We start from the raw sequence: 18,796 nt of genomic DNA, 5'->3' as shown, positions 1-18,796 counted from the left end.
TTTCCTCCTTCACAGCTCCCTCCCACTGATGCAGGTCCCATCCCTATTCTTTTGTCTCTGTTTTTTCTTTTGTCTTTTGCCCTACCCAGGTACGTGGGGAGTTTCTTGCCTTTGGGGAAGTCTGAGGTCTTCTGCCAGTGTTCAGTAGGTGTTCTGTAGGAGGTGTTCCACATGTAGATGTATTTCTGATGTGTTTGTGTGGAGGAAGGTGATCTCCACGTCTCACTCTTCCGCCATCTTGAAGGTCCCTCTGTCTTTATTTATTTATTTGTTTATTTGTTTGTTTTGGCTGTGCTGGGTCTTTGTTGCTGCGTGCGGGTTTTTTCTTGTTGTGGCGAGTGGGCTACTCTTGGTTGTAGTGCACAGGCTTCTCATTGCGGTGGCTTCTCTTTTTGCGGAGCATGCACTCTAGGTGCACGGGCTTCAGTAGTTGTGGCACATGGCCTCAGTAGTTGTGGCTTGTGGGCTGTAGAGCATAGGCTCAGTAGTTGTGGCGCATGGGCTTAGTTTCTCCCGGACTGGGGCTCAAACCCGTATCCCCTGCTTTGGCAGACGGATTCTTAACCACTTCGCCACCAGAGAAGTCCCGCTATTATGTCTTTAGAATCTACCTTGATGCAGGGCACTTTGTAGATAATCAGTAATTGCTAAATGAATGAAAAGTAAGTTTCTTAAAATTTTTTTGTGCTGAGAGTTTAAGTGAAAATAAGCCATTTTCTTTGTGTGATGTTTAGACCTTTAGAATTTTAGGATCTTATTGCAGAAAAGAACTTCAAGATCTTCTCTCCAGCTTCTGTAGAAATGTCTTGGGAGCCATCACTGGAAGAGGGGGTTGAGCAACAGCAACAGAAGGCCTAAGAGAGTGGAGGTGGCTCATCCCGTTTTCCTCACTCCCTTCCAAATACCCCTTAATGGGCAATTCAGCTTTTATAATGAGAAAAACAAAAACAAAAAACAACAAGAGCAAAAACAAACTAACAGTTGGAAAACCATCCATTCAATTCATTGTTATATTTTACATATAAGTACATTGTGGTCCAGAGAAGTTCAGTGAAATACGTTTGTTAATGGCAGTGTTGGAACTATTGTCTAGACCATTTCCAAAAGACAAATGTGATTTTTATATAGTGGTTACTTTAAATTCAGCTGGAAAGCAAATCTTTTTGAACTGTAATTTCTGATATTTCTGTTGCTTCCCATCTCCCATCTTGAAGGTTAATGGCTGCTGGCCCATGTTTTAAAGTATGATGTATGAGTTTATATATGTCATTTTTGTCTCAAGCTAGTCAATAATTGTTGGTTTGAGTCACTTAAAAATTTTTTTTGTTGTCATGTAGCTTTTCGTTTGCATTATTTCATTAATGATTTTGAAAAGAACAGTCAGAATGATGTATTACCTGCTGCCTTGAACAAATATATAACCTTTATTTCAGAAGAGGTGCTGCGTATTTAGGGGCCTAGTGCTTAAAACAAACAAAGAAATAAAAACTAAAAATTGCTTTTCTATGCTAAATGAAATAGAATAATTGAAACATTTAATCATAGGCTATTGGGATTGCTTTGAAAATTATGCTTATATGTAGCCACTATAGTATTATATAGAAACCAGTTTTTTTTTAAAGCAAACTTAATGGCATCCTCTTCTTGAATCATAGATGCAATTCATTTCTCTGATATGTTGATGGTAATTTTTTTTTTTTTTTGAGCAGAGAAAGGTTTATTGCAGGGCTAAGCAAGGAGAACAGGTGGCTTGTGCTGTAAAAAACCCCAAATTCCCCCATGGTTTTCAGGGTGAAGTTTTTATAGGCAAAATTTGGGGTGAGGGCTGCAGGGTGTGTGACTTTCTTCTGGTTGGTTGGTGGTGACGTAACAGGGTGGTGCACCAGGAATCTTATGCTCAGCCTGAAGTCACCATCCTCCACCTGGGTGGGGGGCCCCAGTTCCTGGGTGTATGGCTATTGTCTCCATTCCCTTCACATCCCAGGGACCCTTCTTTTGCTCCGTAAAGGTGACCAGGTCTGGCTTAGAGACAGGACCCAAGGAGACCAGGTTTTTATAGTTCTCTAACATCACATCCCTGTACAATTCCCATTGAGTGCTGTCCAGAAATTCCCACTCATCCTGAGAAAATTCTATGGCTACATCCTGGAATGTCAACAGTCCCTGAGAAGCTGCCATTTCCTCCTCTTCTTCCTCTTGTCTGGGTCATTTTCTCATCGATATTATGTTGAGGAATCACATCAGCATCTTGAGAATATGCCTTTGCTCCTAACATACCCACAGGCAGAAGGATCTTGAAATGCTGAAAAGGCCAACTTTTCCTGTCCTTGTCTCAGAAGATATTCAGGAAAAATCATCTCCTATATGGAGACCAAACTATGGATTCATTCTTTCCTGTTTCTAGGCGTTCTCACCTCATATAGATGTCAGGAAATTCTGCTAACACGGGGTATGTGGGCTGTACTGACTTTCCCCTTCCAAACCCATGTAACAGGAAACCATGTTGCCTCTTCTTGTAATTTATTATTTTTAAGATTTTTTCCCCCTCCCTACCTGATATTTGTTTCCTCTAAGTTGAGTTTTCTACTGTTCAGTCTCTAGCTTTTATGTTAGCTGCATTCTTTGGATGTCTGATAGTTCTGGCTGCTTGTGATGAAGAGCTCTCCGTGCCTTGATGGATCTTTGTAGATTCTGAGCTTTAACGTAGTGTGATTTGGGCAGGCAGGTTTGTTGAGAAGCCCTTATGTTAGTCTCTTTAGAACTTCCTTTTTGGTTTTGTCAGATTCCTCAGAGAAGTATTTTCAAATATTGCCCAGAAGGTAATGGTCTGGCTGCCATTATTTTGTGAACTGAATGGAGTCAGAGCCTAAGTGCTTTGAGTCAAAATGCATATGATGACTTTCTTTTTTTTCTCTGTCATTTTTCTCACATTCTACTGGCTCACATCAAGCCTGGTGATGGGGTGGAAATATGTAATGTACCAGCAGTGAGGAGCCTCATGTCATATGGCAATGAGCAGGGGTGTCCTCCTCTTTTAAGGAAGTGATCCAACAGTTGGGAACAACAATACAGTCTGCCATAGAGAGTGTTCCAAATGCAAGAATAATGGGACTCAAGCAGTTTGGTCCTGGCCATACCTCCTCCTATTGTTTTAGGTCAATACCATAGCTTAAGAAAACTTCAGAGACAAAGATTTATAAGAAGGAATTTGCATAAAGAGGGTGAAATCTCAGTGGCTCTCAAAGGGCCCCTGGACTTTCTAGGCATACGATGATTTTTATCGCCCATCCTCCTACCCTTAACTGTGCTTGTGTTTTACCTTCTCCAGAGATGAATTCTCTAGCCAGAATTCTGTTGGGGTGGGGGAGAAGCAGTTTTCATCCAATCCTCAATTTAGCCTCCTATCTCCCCAACTCCAGTTATTGAAGAACCAGGTGTTTCCAGTTTCTGAGCCTTTTGAGGATTCTGCAGTGTAATTGGGGTTGATTCTCAGCTGTCCCCATTGCCTTCCTGTGATTTGGCTTTCTTAGGTTTACTAGAGTCAACATGTATCAATTTGCTTTCCGATTGACAAAAGTTTGCATTTTTTTTTTTCCGGATTTTCTTCATCCTGGTGCTTTTCATCCTTTAAGAAATACCATTACTATATTTTTATTGGAGTTTTGAGTGAAAGTAAAATTAAATATTTATGTTCATTCTGTCATTTTAACTTCAAGTGCTGAATGTATAACTCACTTGCATTCTCTGGATTACTGGGTGAGGTTGAGCCTTTTAAAAAAACTTATTAATTTCCCTTCATGATTCTTGGTATGAGATTGGTATATGGATTATTCTTCAATGATTTTTCTGTTAGGTTGTCTAAAGTTTATCAGTTCTAAAGTTTTACTTTTATATTTGGATTTTTAATCCACCTGGAGTTGATTTTTATATGTAGATTGAAGTAGTGATTTATTTATTTTTTTTCCCCTACAGAAAACCAGCTCCAGGACTATTTATAGAACAGTCCATCCTTTTCTCACTGATTTGTAATGCTAATTCTGTCATATACAATTGATCCTCATTATTTGCAAATTCTATTTTGCAAATTTGGCTACTTGGTAAAATTTATGTTTATGCCCGAAATCAGTACTCGGAACAATTTCTTGTTTAGTCACAGATCTCGGTGGATATGCAGAGGGCACCTAAGGTTGTAGTGGAACAAAGCAAAACTCTACCCTCTTGTTTCAGCTCATACTGTAAACGTGTCCTTTTCATGGTCAATTTAGTGCTATGTTTTTGCATTTTTGTCCTTTGGTGATTTCGTTGTCTAAAATGTTCCCCAAGTGTAGTGCCAAAGTGCTGTTTAGTGTTCCGGAGGGCAAGAAGGCTTTGATGTGCCTTACAGAGAAAATTTGTTGTCAGATAAGCTTTGTTCAGGCTGTTATAGTGCTGTTGGCTGTGAGTTCAATGGTAATGAATCAATAATATGATACATCCAGAAAAAGGTAGAGGAAGTTATGATCTGTACCTAAGGCTATTCCAAAAAGTGCTAAAGTAACATATATAGTGTGTGATGAAGCTATGGAATCACCATTTAAATTACATTTTAATCTTGAGTCTATCATCTAATTTTAGTTTTGTTTTATTTTTACAGTTTAAAACAGAGTGGAAAATTCCCTGGAAATCCCTGGCCTCCCTATAAGAAAAGGACGCCACTCCATCCCAGCTATAAAGGTCTCATGAGACTTTTGCACTGTAAAACTTTACACATTGTGCTATTCACTCTGCTTTACAAGGTACAGTAGTAATTTGAATAGAAAGACTCAGATTAGAATGTATTACCATAATTTGTAAATAAATATACTATTTATAAAGCAAAGTGTATTTATATGTTTAAGATGTGTGAGGATATGTCATAATCACATATATATGAATTGTATTCTTTATGTAATTTCAAATCTAAGTTGAAAATAACAGCTATACCATTTTTGGGGGGAAACTATTCATCTTATCAGTTTCAGATAGGAATATTTTTTTATGGTTTCTGTGCCACAAGAAGTGAAATATTGTGTGAGTACAGGAAGAATGAAATGAACAGTAGGGACCAAACAACCACCAGAATCCACTAAAATGACAAAACTAACATAGCAGCCATAGGAGCCAGTGACCCTGTGTTTAGGCTTGTTCTCTTGGCTTTCTTCCTCTGATCAGGAATGTGACATGGAGGGATTTGAGTGGGCTCCTATGTGACAACATTAAGGATATTCTTTTGTTAAATATCTTAGAAACTCAAAAGGTGATGCTTTTACTTTTTTGTTACCTAGAATTTGTTTTATCCTTTGGTCTTCTCACACAGAACGGACTTACTTATTTGGCTAACATTAGTTGTGAACTGAAAAATTGTATACATAATGTCATGGAGTATGTGTGTATATATATATATATAACAGGCATATTTATGTTCGAACCTGGATAAGAAATGAAAAACAAACTATACTCATGTTATATAGATAAAATAACTATAGACATTTATAAAGTAACTAGACACAATAAACATTATACAGTTAGATACAAAAAAAACTATTGTTTCTTCTTTCTAATTAGAATTTGAAAAATTAAAAATTAAATTTAAAAAGTAAGCCTATTTGTTAGGCAAATTTACAATTACATATACATTACTTAAATTACTTAAGAAAATATACATTAAATTTAGTTAAGTAGACACTTCAGTTTTTTTCTTGTTTGCTGTGTAAACAAATATAGCTTTTAGATTTCTGTACTCCCTATTCTTTTTAACTCTACCCCATGACCAGTTATTCATTTTACTTGTAAAAATTACTCCTGTTAAAATTTTAGACATGTGCCTCAAAAAAAAATCTTGAATGGTTTATTTTCATTAATTTCTAAGAGAATTATTCAGTAAAATGATTTAAAATGTTCTTTTTTTCATTAAAAAAAGTAGAATATTTTTTCTTACTAAAAAGATATTTTTGGTTTTATTTTTTACAAATTTTTTTTGAATGTCTACTTAGTGCCAGATTTTGTTTCAGATACTTTATATGCACTTATATACATTACTTTGTTTAATTCTAGGAAACTTCCTTATGAGTGAAAGTTCTGTTGTTATTCTCATTTCTCAGATATTTTTAAGTTTTAGAGATTAAATAACTAGTTCAGATAGTGAAGCTAAGTACATATATTGGGTTGGGCAAAAAGTTTCTTTGGGTTTTTCAATAACATCTTATGGATAATAAATGTCAGTAATTCTTGATTTAAAAATTGAAGAAGCCTACTGCAAATGATTTGTGTCCTTTCAAGTTAAATTTTTTCAACCTTTTTATTTGCTTACTGTAAAAATAATATTTCATCAAAAATAGAAAGGCAATATTTAATTGTTATAAGATTATTATGAACAAATTTTTAAAAATCTCAGCTTTGTAATAGCTTTCATGACTTTTATGATAATAGAAGAACCTTTAATTGACATTGCATTGGCAGGTCAACTTTCTAAAAATCAGTATCAGTAAACCATTTCATCTCCTGCCATGTTTAATATTTAAAAACTTTAATATAGAACATGTTGATAAAAATCCCAGAAACGATTTTTATTTTTTTTGTAGTACCTAATAAAGTTTTTTCTTTTCTTAGCCTTTAAGTTACTCATTTGAAGCTGTAAGATGTAATGCCATAGGATTTCAAGCCAAAATTTATTTGATTTTAGCTAGTAATGCTTTATTTATTAAGAGAAGGCAGAGTAGTAATGATAGGCAATCCTTGGGAGTTTGAAACTGTGTTCTAGTATTGCTTGTGCTAGCTGAGTGTGTGGCTGAGCCTTGGTTTCCTCCCTGTAAAGTACTGGATTAGAAAAAATGACCTTTGTTGCCTCCCAGCCTTCAGTCCCCTCTTACTGTTCTTGCTCCTCCCACTATCCATACCACCTATCTCCTATTTATTGAACATCAATTGCTAGATACTGTATGAAGCAAGTTACAGATAGTAATCATGTAATCCTTGCAATAATTCTGGACTATTATTCCAGTTTTAAAGATGAGAAAACTTAAGGCCAGATGTTGCTCAAGGTCAAATAGCTAAGTATATACAGAATTTGTATAAAAAATCAGGTTTTTAGGGCTTCCCTGGTGGCGCAGTGGTTGAGAGTCCGCCTGCCGATGCAGGGGACACAGGTTCGTGCCCCGGTCCGGGAAGATCCCACATGCCACGGAGCAGCTAGGCCCGTGAGCCATGGCTGCTGAGCCTGCGCGTCCAGAGCCTGTGCTCCGCAACGGGAGAGGCCACAGCAGTGAGAGGCCCACGTACCGAAAAAAAAAAAAAAAATTCAGGTTTTTAAAAGGTTTTGAAAGTCTATTCTCCTCACCACTGTGCCACACAAAATATGAATGGAAAAGCCTTCTCAGTAGTCAGAATAAGCATTAGAAAGTCAGTGAACTGAAAGTCTTTATTTTTTAGTCACAATAGATTAGCTCCTAAGTGACTAAGTCCTTTCCAAGCTCCCTCTGCCGTTTGGGCAGTTTCTGCTAGGCTCAGCCTAGACTGGCCTCTTTTTTGTTCTCTTTAGTCTCATCTGCAGCTGACAATGCCACTCCCCACAGAAGCTCCTCCTCTTACCCCTTCCATAGTTTGACCAGATGGCTTTTTCTTTTTTTTTTAAATAATGAGGACAACATGATAGCTGCCAGGCTGTTTTTTTCTTATGGTATTTTATGTGTCTTCTGGTTAATAGTTTGTTGCATCATATTGAATGAGTGATTGGTGTAGGTTAGCCCCAAAGTCCTGCAAAAAATGTGTAAGGCTTGCATTGTGTATTCTGTGTATAAGGTCAGATTTATCAGTATTTCCTCAGAGAAGCCTCTCTCCTAACCACTTGCATTTCTTTTTCCTTTCTCACTCATATAAACCACACACTGCATACACATTTACACAACAGCACAAAACACTCAGGTTCAGGGCTTTAATTTTAGAGACAGATTTTAAGAATATTAATGTTCCATAAACAATTATTTTGCTCCCAATTATATGCCAGGTGCTGTGCCAAACACATTTGCATAAATTATCCTATTTAACAAACTTATTTATCTGATATCTTTGTCATCAGGAGAAGAGTGTCAGCAACTTAGGATGTAAAATAGTCCTGTTAAATTACTTTATTAGATACTAGTATTTTTATAATAATGGTTTTAGTGGATTATTTAATGTCTTAACCTTTAGGAAATCAGTGAACTAATATTTCTGGATATTGCCTAAAATACTGTGTGATCTTGAGAGGGAACCTGTTTTACTGGTTTTAGTTTTGTCTTTTCACCAAGGTATAGCTTTATTTACGTATCTGATTATGAAATTTGTATATATATGTATATATATATACACATGCATACATACACATATATATGTGTATATATATTTTATGTTACTTTCATCTATAACATTAAACTATTTTTTGGTATTTAAGTGAAATATGTTTTGTGGAAAAAAAGTAATTACAGGGCATTTTTTCCCTTTTTAAAGATTTTGATGGATCATCAAAATCTGTCAGAACATGTACTCTGCATGGTTTTATATCTGATTGAATTAGGACTTGAAAATTCAGCTGAAGAGGAATCAGATGAAGAGGTAAGTAATTTCTTGTATTTTTAAATGTTAAAGTTATGACATGCCTTAATAAAAGGTTGTATGTCACCTTGAAAGGTATTTATGGATTCATCATACTCAGATGAAAATCTTCCTAAGAACTATTGGAAAAGGCCCTTTTTAATCTTCACATACATATGTTCTTTTAGGGATTTCACTAATACATTAAACTCCATTTGTAGAATTATTGAATTTGAAATTCGTAATTCATAATATGTAGATCTAAGAAACGTGGTTAGTGCACTTTTGGTGTTATGCTAATAGCATTGATTACTGGTAAATAATTGTTATGTTAGGAATTCAGTCTAGAAATTCTAGTAATTTGATTAGGGATTAATTTTGAATAGCAAATTGTTTCTGTAAAGGTTTTAAGTTAATGGAGTAAGTATTGTTATAAGGGAGAATGTTTACTTAAGAATACAAGTTGTTTGTTAATCTGTTTCAGGATTTTATAAGTATCACTTCCATAAAAGTAATTGTCACTACAAATTGATTTTATAATTAATTGATATTTTCCTCATCCCTTCCCTCCAAAAAGACAGAATACAACACAACATAATAACAGCAAAAAAACAAACAAACAAGAAAAAAACAGACAAGTAAAAAGACTAGGCTGTACTTTATATTCTAAGTCAACATATATTCTTTCATAGATATTAAAAGGTCATTACGATTCCTCTAAGACTAAGTCAGACTTTTGGTTGATTTTTCAGACTTTCTTCTACAGTTAGTCCAAATTAGCATTATTTGACTGTATTATGAGTTATTCCTAATGGTTGATGAATAATATTCTGTACTAAGTATTTCCAAATTGAAAAATGTATTTTTTTCTGGAGAAGTTTAGCTGACTTCCATTGGACTTACCTATATTAGTACTGAGAAATTTGTTCTAAAATTTTGTGTTTGTATTTGGTTTTATTAGCACCTTGTGATTTGTGAATGAGACTATAAGGGATTCAGGAATATGACAGGCAGTAGACTATTATTTGGGCTTGTTACATTTCCATTGTACCTTAGACCAGATTGGCAAGGTTTGATACTCATTATGTTTATGTTTTAGGCATCAGTAGGTGGACCAGAACGTTGTCATGACAGTTGGTTTCCTGGTAGTAACTTAGTATCGAACATGCGACACTTTATAAATTATGTTAGAGTGAGAGTTCCAGAGACTGCTCCAGAAGTGAAGAGAGACTCACCTGCAAGTACCAGCTCTGATAGCTTGGGTTCTTTACAAGTAAGTGTAAAAGAGAGAACAAAAAAAAGGAAAGACTCTGTTATGTTGGGTTGTGTCATTTAGATCATCCTATCATATCCAAAAGAAAAATAAATGTGGTTGTAGATAACTTTAAATTGTATTTTATTTCCTCTGATATATCTAAGCAACTTTTGCCTCACCCATCTTTTTCCTTTAATCTGCCAGAGTTCACGTCGGCCTAAAGTTCTTCAAAGAGAGGTAGAAGTATATAATATTTGCATTAACTAGCAATATGGCTTTAACCGGAAATGGGGACAAATGCTGAAGTATTTGTGTGTATATGTGTGTGTTTAATTAATATGGTTAGATTAAAAAATGTTTAATGTGTGTGTGTGTTTTTAAATGCAGTAATTTAGGCTTAATTTTAAAGAAAATTCATATTATTGAACTTAAAAAATAATACTGCATATTTATAGTGGGTTTTTCTTAGTAGTGTTAGTATTTTGGGCCAATTATAAGCAGCACATTTCAGTCTGTTTACATTTAGCATTGTTACTAACATCTTAAAAATGAATGTTCCCTAAATCAAAATAAATTTAATCTTTAGTTGCTGGTGGCATGCCCATTCACAGCTTTTTTTTTTTTTTTTTTCTTTTTGCTCCTGTGGCAGTTAATTAACTTTGATAAAATAAGCCCACAAAAATCTTAAACTCCATATACTGTGTATTTGGATGCATTTTGAAAATCAGCTCTCATTGCATGTAGCTTAATTAATTTATAGAAAGCAGAAATGAAAAATCTTGATATGACAGGGCAAGTAACTAAACTTAAATACCTTTAATTCCTACAATATAGATTTTTGCAAGTAAAGAACATTGAATTAGACATTTCTTGTTGAAGAGTCCATTTGTAGGAACTTTCTTTGTCTTTGACAATGTTTTTGCTGTGAACACCATAAAGAATTTTGATTAAAATATTGGAATCTATAAGCGGCAGCCTTTGCCTCTAATGCTGATAGAGAGTACGTTGAAAAACAGCTTGGATGTTAAAAAAAAATAATGTATGTTATAATTTAGTTCATAAAAAGCTCAACTGATTGAAGTATCCTTTCTATGCTTGCTTAAAAAAATTAATGAAATCCATTAAACTAACTTGTATCTTAATTAAAAGATGATTTCTAAGAGCCCTAATGCAGTTTGACTGCTTTAGCAAAAAAGGCTAGTTTGTAGATAAATTATTGAGAAAAATGGTTTTAAAAAATCTGTTCAAATAACAAATTATAGTGATATTTAAATATGAAAGAGATTAGTTTGATTTTTCATCTTTATATTTCATTTTAGTAACTTAAAGCATTTGTGTTAGAATTAATTTTCAAACTTTTGAAGTTCCTTAAAAATGAAATTAATTAGCAGTTCAGATTCATTAACTTGGAAAAAAATTAATTTATAATTTTCTTAAGTGGAAGATATCATGGTCTTCTAGAAGTTGGTAAAGAGTATAGTATTCTTGATGAATGTTGGATAAAATAACTTTTATTCCTTTAATCTGATGAAGGACTTTGTTTATGATTACTCTTTAATATGGCTGTAGAAACCACTCAAGCTTTGTCTATTTTCCCTGGTAGGTAGGCCCAGGAGGTTGTAAAAGAGGTGTTACTGTGGATAATCGCTTTTCTCCTCGGTGTTTCCAGGTTGAGTGGGACTAAGTATATTTGAGAGAAGTGAAGAGACAGACTTACTTAAAGAGCACATCTATTAAATAAATAAATCTTTGGATGAAACTTTGAACATTCCCTTTTGAAAATGTAGTACTAATATGGTTTTAAACTTGACACTTGAATAACTTCTCTTGATTTTTCTTTCTTTCTCTTTTGAATGGTAGAATTCTGGTACAGCTCAAGTTTTCAGCTTAGTAGCGGAGCGTAGAAAGAAGTTTCAGGAGATCATCAATCGCAGTAGCAGTGAAGCAAATCAGGTGGTTCGTCCTAAAACTTCAAATAAATGGTCTGCACCTGGTTCAGCTCCACAGTTAACTACAGCCATTTTGGAAATTAAAGAAAGCATATTGTCTTTGTTAATTAAACTTCACCACAAACTCTCAGGAAAACAAAACTCCTACTATCCTCCCTGGCTTGATGACATAGAAATTTTAATCCAACCAGATATACCTAAATATAGTCATGGAGATGGAATAACTGCAGTAGAAAGAATTTTACTAAAAGCTGCACTGCAAAGCAGAATGAACAAACGCATCATTGAAGAGATATGTAGAAAAGTGACCCCTCCTGTACCACCCAAAAAGATCACTGCTGCAGAGAAGAAAACACTGGACAAAGAAGAAAGGTAATTTTTATTTTTAATGCTTTAAACTAATGTATGGTAGAGTTGAAGATTTTATATTACCACCCCCCATCCCCACTTTTGGCCATCTGAGGCTAATCAGCTGGATGTTTATCAGCTATAATCATAGCTGATTAGTTTGTAAGATAAATGGAATCAAAGATAGTCAGTGCTTGTGCATTTAGCATGCTTGAGTTAGTTATCATTTACATTTAGAATACATATGGTGACAGCCATATGTATTCTAAATGTAAATGTACATGTATGTATTTAAAGGTGAGCTGTAGAGTGCATAGCTCATTGTTTTAATTAAAGAAACATACTGAAACTTATAAGTTTATTATAAGTTTACAAAGGAGTAGTATAGGAGACCAAACACGTATTCTATCAGTGCTATTATTATTTAAACGTTTTTGGAGGTCTCATACGTCTTTGAGCATCTACGGCATATTTTTGTTTGTTTCCATTTCTTCCTTGATGACAAATTTTTGTCCTTTGAGGATGGGTTTAATTTTTAAAACCTTTTTATTTTGAAGAAATCTCAAACTTACAGAAATGTTTCAAGGATAATACAAAGAACTTCCTGGATCATTTCAGAGTAAGTTGCTTTACCCTGGAATACTTTAGTGTGTGTTTTTTAGGAATAAGGTCGTTTTCTTACCTAATCAGAATACACCTTTCAAAATAAAGGAATCAACATTTTATTTAGTACGATAAAATCCTTAGATCCCAAGGTTTTTTTTGTTTTTGTTTTTGTTTTTGTTTTTTTTTGCGGTACACGGGCCTCTCACTGTTGTGGCCTCTCGTGTTGCGGAGTACAGGCAGGCTCTGGACGCTCAGGCTCAGCGGCCATGGCTCACGGGCCCAGCTGCTCCGCGGCATGTGGGATCTTCCCGGACTGGGGCATGAACCCGTGTCCCCTGCATCGGCAGGCGGACTCTCAACCACTGCACCACCAGGGAAGCCCAGATCCCAAGTTTTGACAGTTGTCCCAGTAACGTGTCTCAGAGCAAAAAGATCCAGCCCAGAATCATTCATTGCATTTTGTTGTCATGTCTCTTTGGTCTCCTTCAGCATGGAATAGTTTCCTCAGTTTTTCCTTTATTTTCTTGACCTTGGCACTTTTGAAGATTATAGAGCAATAGACACTGTAGAATGTCCCTCAATTTGGGCTTGTCTCCTTTCCTATTATGTTTGGATTCAGATGATGCACCTTTTGAGAGGAATATCAAGGAAGTGTTGCTGGGGAGTTGCCTGGTGGCCTAGTGGTTAGTATTCTGGGCTTTCACTGCCATGGCCCGGGTTCAATCCCTGGTTGGGGAACTAAGATCCTGCAAGTTGCACGGCCTGGCCAAAAAAAAAAAGGAAGTGTTGCTGTTTTCTGTTGACTGCATCCCATCAGGTGTCACATGATTTTAATTTGTTTCATTACTGGAGATTAACTTTGATCACTTGATTATGAGGGTGTCTGTTAGACTTCTTCACTGTCAAGTTACCCTTACTAACTTTCCTCTCTTTTTTCCCACCTTTGTAATTCATATGTAATTTGTGGGGAGATACTTTGAGATGCTGCAATATCCTGTTCTCCATCAACTTTCAGTTTATTCATTTATTTACCTATATCAGTTTGGAGTTGTGGATTCCTATTTTATTTTATGTGTTATAATTTCATACTCATTAATCATTTTGATGCTTAAATTGTTCTAGATTTGACCAGTGGGAGTCCCTTCAAGCTGGTTTCTGTGTTCTTTGGATTTCTCCCCACCATTCTTTGAGCATTTTCAATTATTTTCTGGGCCAAGAAGATAGCCCAGGTTCATCTTGTGTTTGGTATTAGCCATTTCTCCAAAGAGTCCTGGTTCCTTTTAGTAAAGAATCTTATTCAGAAACTACAATCCATGTGCTCATTCTAATGAGCTCATTCACAGACCCTCTTAGTGGGAAAATGTGTGTGTATGGGGGGCGGATAAAGGGAGGGGAGAGAGAGTTATTAAAAACTATGACTGTAAGTTCAACCTGATAATCCCAATTCTAATCCAACACCATAGGATTTATTCTTCTTTTCCTTCTTTTCATAATTGTAACTCTGTCCTCCCATAGTGAGAAACCTGGCCCCTATAATTCTTAGTATTAATTTTTGATTAATTCCCTTGTATGTAACCAATTTCTTGTAACTTTCCCCCACACGAATGCCCTCCTGTGCCGGGCCGTTGGGTCTTGACACCCTGTCCTAGGCCCCTGTGCCACCTTCCACGTTCAGGAAGGAAAGAGAGTGCAGGAGTGGTTTTTAATTTTTTGAAATGGCTAATGTCATTGGGAGTCCAGTTTGATGAGTAAGGTGAGTGATCAACCTGGATAATAATTTATTGGCTTAAAATATAAAATATAATATAAAAATAAGAGTTGTATTTATAAAATAGGTAATAAAGTGACTTTTCTTAAGTGGACCCTAAATTACATTTAAAGTAAATGTTAGAAAAGGAGTGTTAAAAATCTCTTGAACTTTATTGGCAAAAATATGTAACTTTTCATGGTAAGCTGGACCACAGTACTTGATTTTATAGATGTTTGTGATTATCTCCACTAAATGGGTTGGAGTGGATGTGTGAATAATCTAAAAATTACCATCAGCATTCCATTCTTCTAAATTCTATATTCTGTATCCTTTAATCATTTCAGATTAATAGCAGAATTCTTTTATGTTTCCCATAGAAATTACTTCATAGAATCTCAGTTTAATAAAATTCTTTTGTAATATATAGATACAATAAATGGTCACTAAAAGAAACTGCTATAGTATACTCTCCATCCATTATGTTTTTAATGTCCTTTGTATCATGGGCTATGATAAATCCCTCTGAGTTTAGTTCAAGTAAAAAGTTTGTCTCTCCCAATGAGTTAATATATAACTTACCTTTTAACCTTTTTCTTCTTCCTCTCCCTCCTCTCTTGTTTTGAATTACTATATTAACCTTACCTTGCTGGGGGTAGAATTTTATGCTTATTAGTATTTGTAGCATCTTTAAAAGTAGGGAAGCCTATCTCCTGTCTTTATTAGTTTACTTTTATTTTCTTATACTTACGTTATAGTCGTTTTTTTTCTTTTTCAATTAACCTCAAATTAAAATGCTCTTTGGAAGTAGATAAGGGATAATTAATAAATAGAATAAAGTGAACTAATCCAAAGGAATATTTATGCTTAGATTTGGAATATAGTTTTATCTTTATCTTGTATTTGAGACTCTTTCATATTCTTTTACTTCAAACAAAATAAACCAAACTTGGACTATTTCCTGGTAGAAACTGGAAAACTTCCTGGCTTTTTGCTATTTCTCTTTTAGGAAGAGACCTGTTCTTAAGGTAACAGTAAATCTGACTATTCTTTTTTTTTTTTTTTAATTAATTAATTAATTAATTAATTTTTGCTGCATCGGGTCTTGGTTTTGGCACATGGGATCTTTTGTTGTGGTGTGCGGGCTTCTCTCTAGCTGTGGCGTGTGGGTTCCAGAACGCACAGGCTCAGTTGCCCCGCAGCGTGTGGGATCTTAGTTCCCCAACCAGGGATCGAACCCGCGTCCCCTGCACTGGAAGGCGGATTCTTAACCACTGGACCACTAGGGAAGTCCCCTAAATCTCACTATTCTTATCTTTTAGATTCTGTTCATAGCTTAACATAATAGTTTCTTCTAGCAATGAGTTTGCTATTATTTGTTCCTGGGGTTAAATTGTGGATTCCTAGCTAAAACTCTTCTTGCTCTTGCTATGAACTGACATATATTTAGGAAATTGTGTTGTTGGACATCCAAATTTTCTATCTACTTTAATTATTATTTCACATTTTAAAGTAAATCGTGGCTTTTATTTTTACCTATTTAAGCCCAGTGATTTTCAAACTATTTTAAAGCAGCAGAATCTTTTTAAGGACAATAAAATTTTACCTGAATTTTAATACATAGTACAGAAAATTGGTTGTTCTTAACTGTGTGCGGGGGGCCTTTCACACATTATATACTCCTGAAAGATAGTAGGTATGTCTTAAGCACGTCTGGTACTTATCACTTTATTTCTGTTTAATCTAGACGACAAAAGGCCAGAGAGAGGCAGCAGAAATTGCTTGCAGAATTTGCTTCACGACAGAAAAGCTTCATGGAAACTGCAATGGATGTTGGTAAGTCAAACTGTATTAGTTTAGAACTCTCATACTTACAGTTGCAGTTATTACCTTAGGGATTATCTAGTCCAATCATCCACCAGTTTTTAACATTACAGACAGATGATTTCTGGTTTGTATTTAAACAATAGAGTAATGGAAGATCAGACCTTTATTATAGACAGTCCCTCCTGTTGATGAGTAGCTACAGTTGTTAGAAAGTTCTTCCTGATGGTAGTAATACAGTATTCTCCTGCTGCTTTCTTCTGTTAAACTGTCCTTTAGATTTGTGAGATTCATCAATATGAATTTACTTATTCTGATTTTTTCCTGTGAACTTATTCTAAGATCCTTAAAATCGTTTTCAGATACTTTCAGTGTCTCTTCCTGCTGCCCACCCCTTCAGTATTTCTTAAAATCAGATGCACTTCTCACTTCTATTAGGATTAGCATTAGCATTTGTACAATGAGAGAGGATGCCATTTTCCTGTGTGGTGGTAGATTGCTATGAGTAATCTTTTACAAACATAGGAGAAATAGATTAAATCTCAATTAACCTCAGTCTTCAGTTAACCAGGATCCTCCCTTCCCTGACTATTACTTGCATTTCACTGATTTCTCTCTCTCTCTCTTTTAACTTTTAGACAAAAATGCTGAAAGAAAATACACTGAAGTTGTGCCTTTAGTTAAAATATATACACATATGTGCATTCAGACATGCAAATACAGTCTCATGCACATAAGCACATGTAACTAAAGTTATATATATATATATTAAGTAACGTTCAATATATAACTAATGTTCAGAAGAGGTGTGAAGAGGAGGGTCAGTCCAGATTTAGCATAATGTGTTCTAAACCATCAATAGTAGAGTTTATGTTCAGGACATAACTTTGATGTAAAGTATACTAAATTCTGCTTATTGGTTTAACTTGCTATCAGTTGACTTTTTTTTTTAACATCTTTATTGGAGTATAATTGCTTTACAATGGTGTGTTAGTTTCTGCTGTATAACAAAGTGAATCAGCTATACATATACATATATCCCCATATCCCCTCCCTCTTGCATCTCCCTCTCACCCTCCCTATCCCACCCCTCTAGGTGGTCACAAAGCAACGAGCTGATCTCCCTGTGCTATGTGGCTGCTTCCCACTAGCTATCTATTTTATGTTTGGTTCAGTTGACTTTCTTATAAGAAATATGAGGATTTAGTTCATTGACACTGCTTTCACTTTTTCCATTGTGTTTTCTTTTCCTTCTTTCCAAAAATTAATAATTATATATATTTTTTGGTTTTTACAGTTTAAAGATAATTGTAATAAGTGTTACAATTAAGTGTTCTATTAAATGTTCTATCTATAGCCAGTTTCTTCATATCTCTTCATATAAAATGAACTAATAAGCACTGCTATTTTTCATTTTTCTTTTCCTTATCTCTACCTGCTGCATTTTATTAGTTACTTCTTTTCTTTTAAGTTAAGGTTGCCAACATTTTGTTTTGCAGTTGCAGTCAAGTCTTCCATCCAAAGGTTTATTCTAAATGTTGAAAAACAGTTAGGATAACTTTTTGAATGTTGTTGAATACAGGGCTAAAAAATAACCTAGTATTCATTTACTTTTTTTGAGTCCAGTGGCCTGACTCCTAGCGCACTTTAAGGAGATTGTATTTAGTATATAGCCTCTTTTCTCACAGTCTTGCAATTGCTAAAACCATACCATCCTTTATTCATTTCTGTTTGGGCCATTACTTTGTTATATTATCTTTTGTTTCTCCTGAAGTTTCCAACTGCCTTTTTTTCGAACTAATATTCCTTTATGATATCCCTATTACTCTGCCCACTCAATCATACTGTCCTTTGCATGGAATTCTATTCCAGTCTGGTCCATTTGCTCTGTAGGCATGCTCTGCAGCCATTACCTTAGGATTTTCCTCTTATCATGTTGATCTGGGGTTTCCTGCATCTTATGTCTTTCTGGGAGTCTTGTTTATTGGAGTGCAGCCTCAAGTGTATTCCCAATAATGCTTGTGCTGGAAGCTAAACTTCCTGATTCTTTATATTTCCAGATGGAACTCTGGTTTGCTCTCATGCTTGATTGTTAATTTGGATGAACATAAAATTCCCCATTGATACACATTTTCTGTTACAACTGTTAAAGCAATACTCCCATGTCTTTTGCCATTAATTTGATAAGAAGTATGGTGGTAGTTTGATTCTTATTCATTTGTGGGTGAGCACTTTTTTCCCTTTCCTGTGACACTTTTATAATTGTTTGATCTTTAGAGAGCTGAAGTTTTATGATATGTATCTAGGTGGATCTTTTTTCATTCTCCTTAGTACTTAATGGACCTTTTCGGTCTGAAGATTCATGTATCAGAAGCTCTGAGAAAAATTTTTCCTATGATTTTCTTGATAACTAGTATAGCCATCTTCCAAGATGACCCTCAATGATCCATACCTCCTAGTATTTATGCCCTGTGTAGTCTT

General features: G+C 35.0%; 1 protein-coding gene across 1 annotated transcript in view; it reads left to right on the top strand.

Annotated features, from left to right (window-relative positions):
* Nucleotides 1-18,796, top strand: part of UBR3 (ubiquitin protein ligase E3 component n-recognin 3) — a 233,561-nt gene that overhangs the window by 119,413 nt on the left and 95,352 nt on the right. Inside the window, 5 exon segments of the mRNA XM_081243003.1 lie at nucleotides 4,634-4,775; nucleotides 8,503-8,607; nucleotides 9,686-9,859; nucleotides 11,702-12,162; nucleotides 16,239-16,327. Coding sequence (XP_081099129.1) covers nucleotides 4,634-4,775; nucleotides 8,503-8,607; nucleotides 9,686-9,859; nucleotides 11,702-12,162; nucleotides 16,239-16,327 — 971 coding nt within the window.

Source organism: Mesoplodon bidens (assembly GCF_964165515.1).
Source record: "Mesoplodon bidens genome assembly, chromosome: 8".
NCBI lineage: Eukaryota > Metazoa > Chordata > Mammalia > Artiodactyla > Ziphiidae > Mesoplodon > Mesoplodon bidens.
This window is presented reverse-complemented; position numbering and strand designations above follow the sequence as displayed.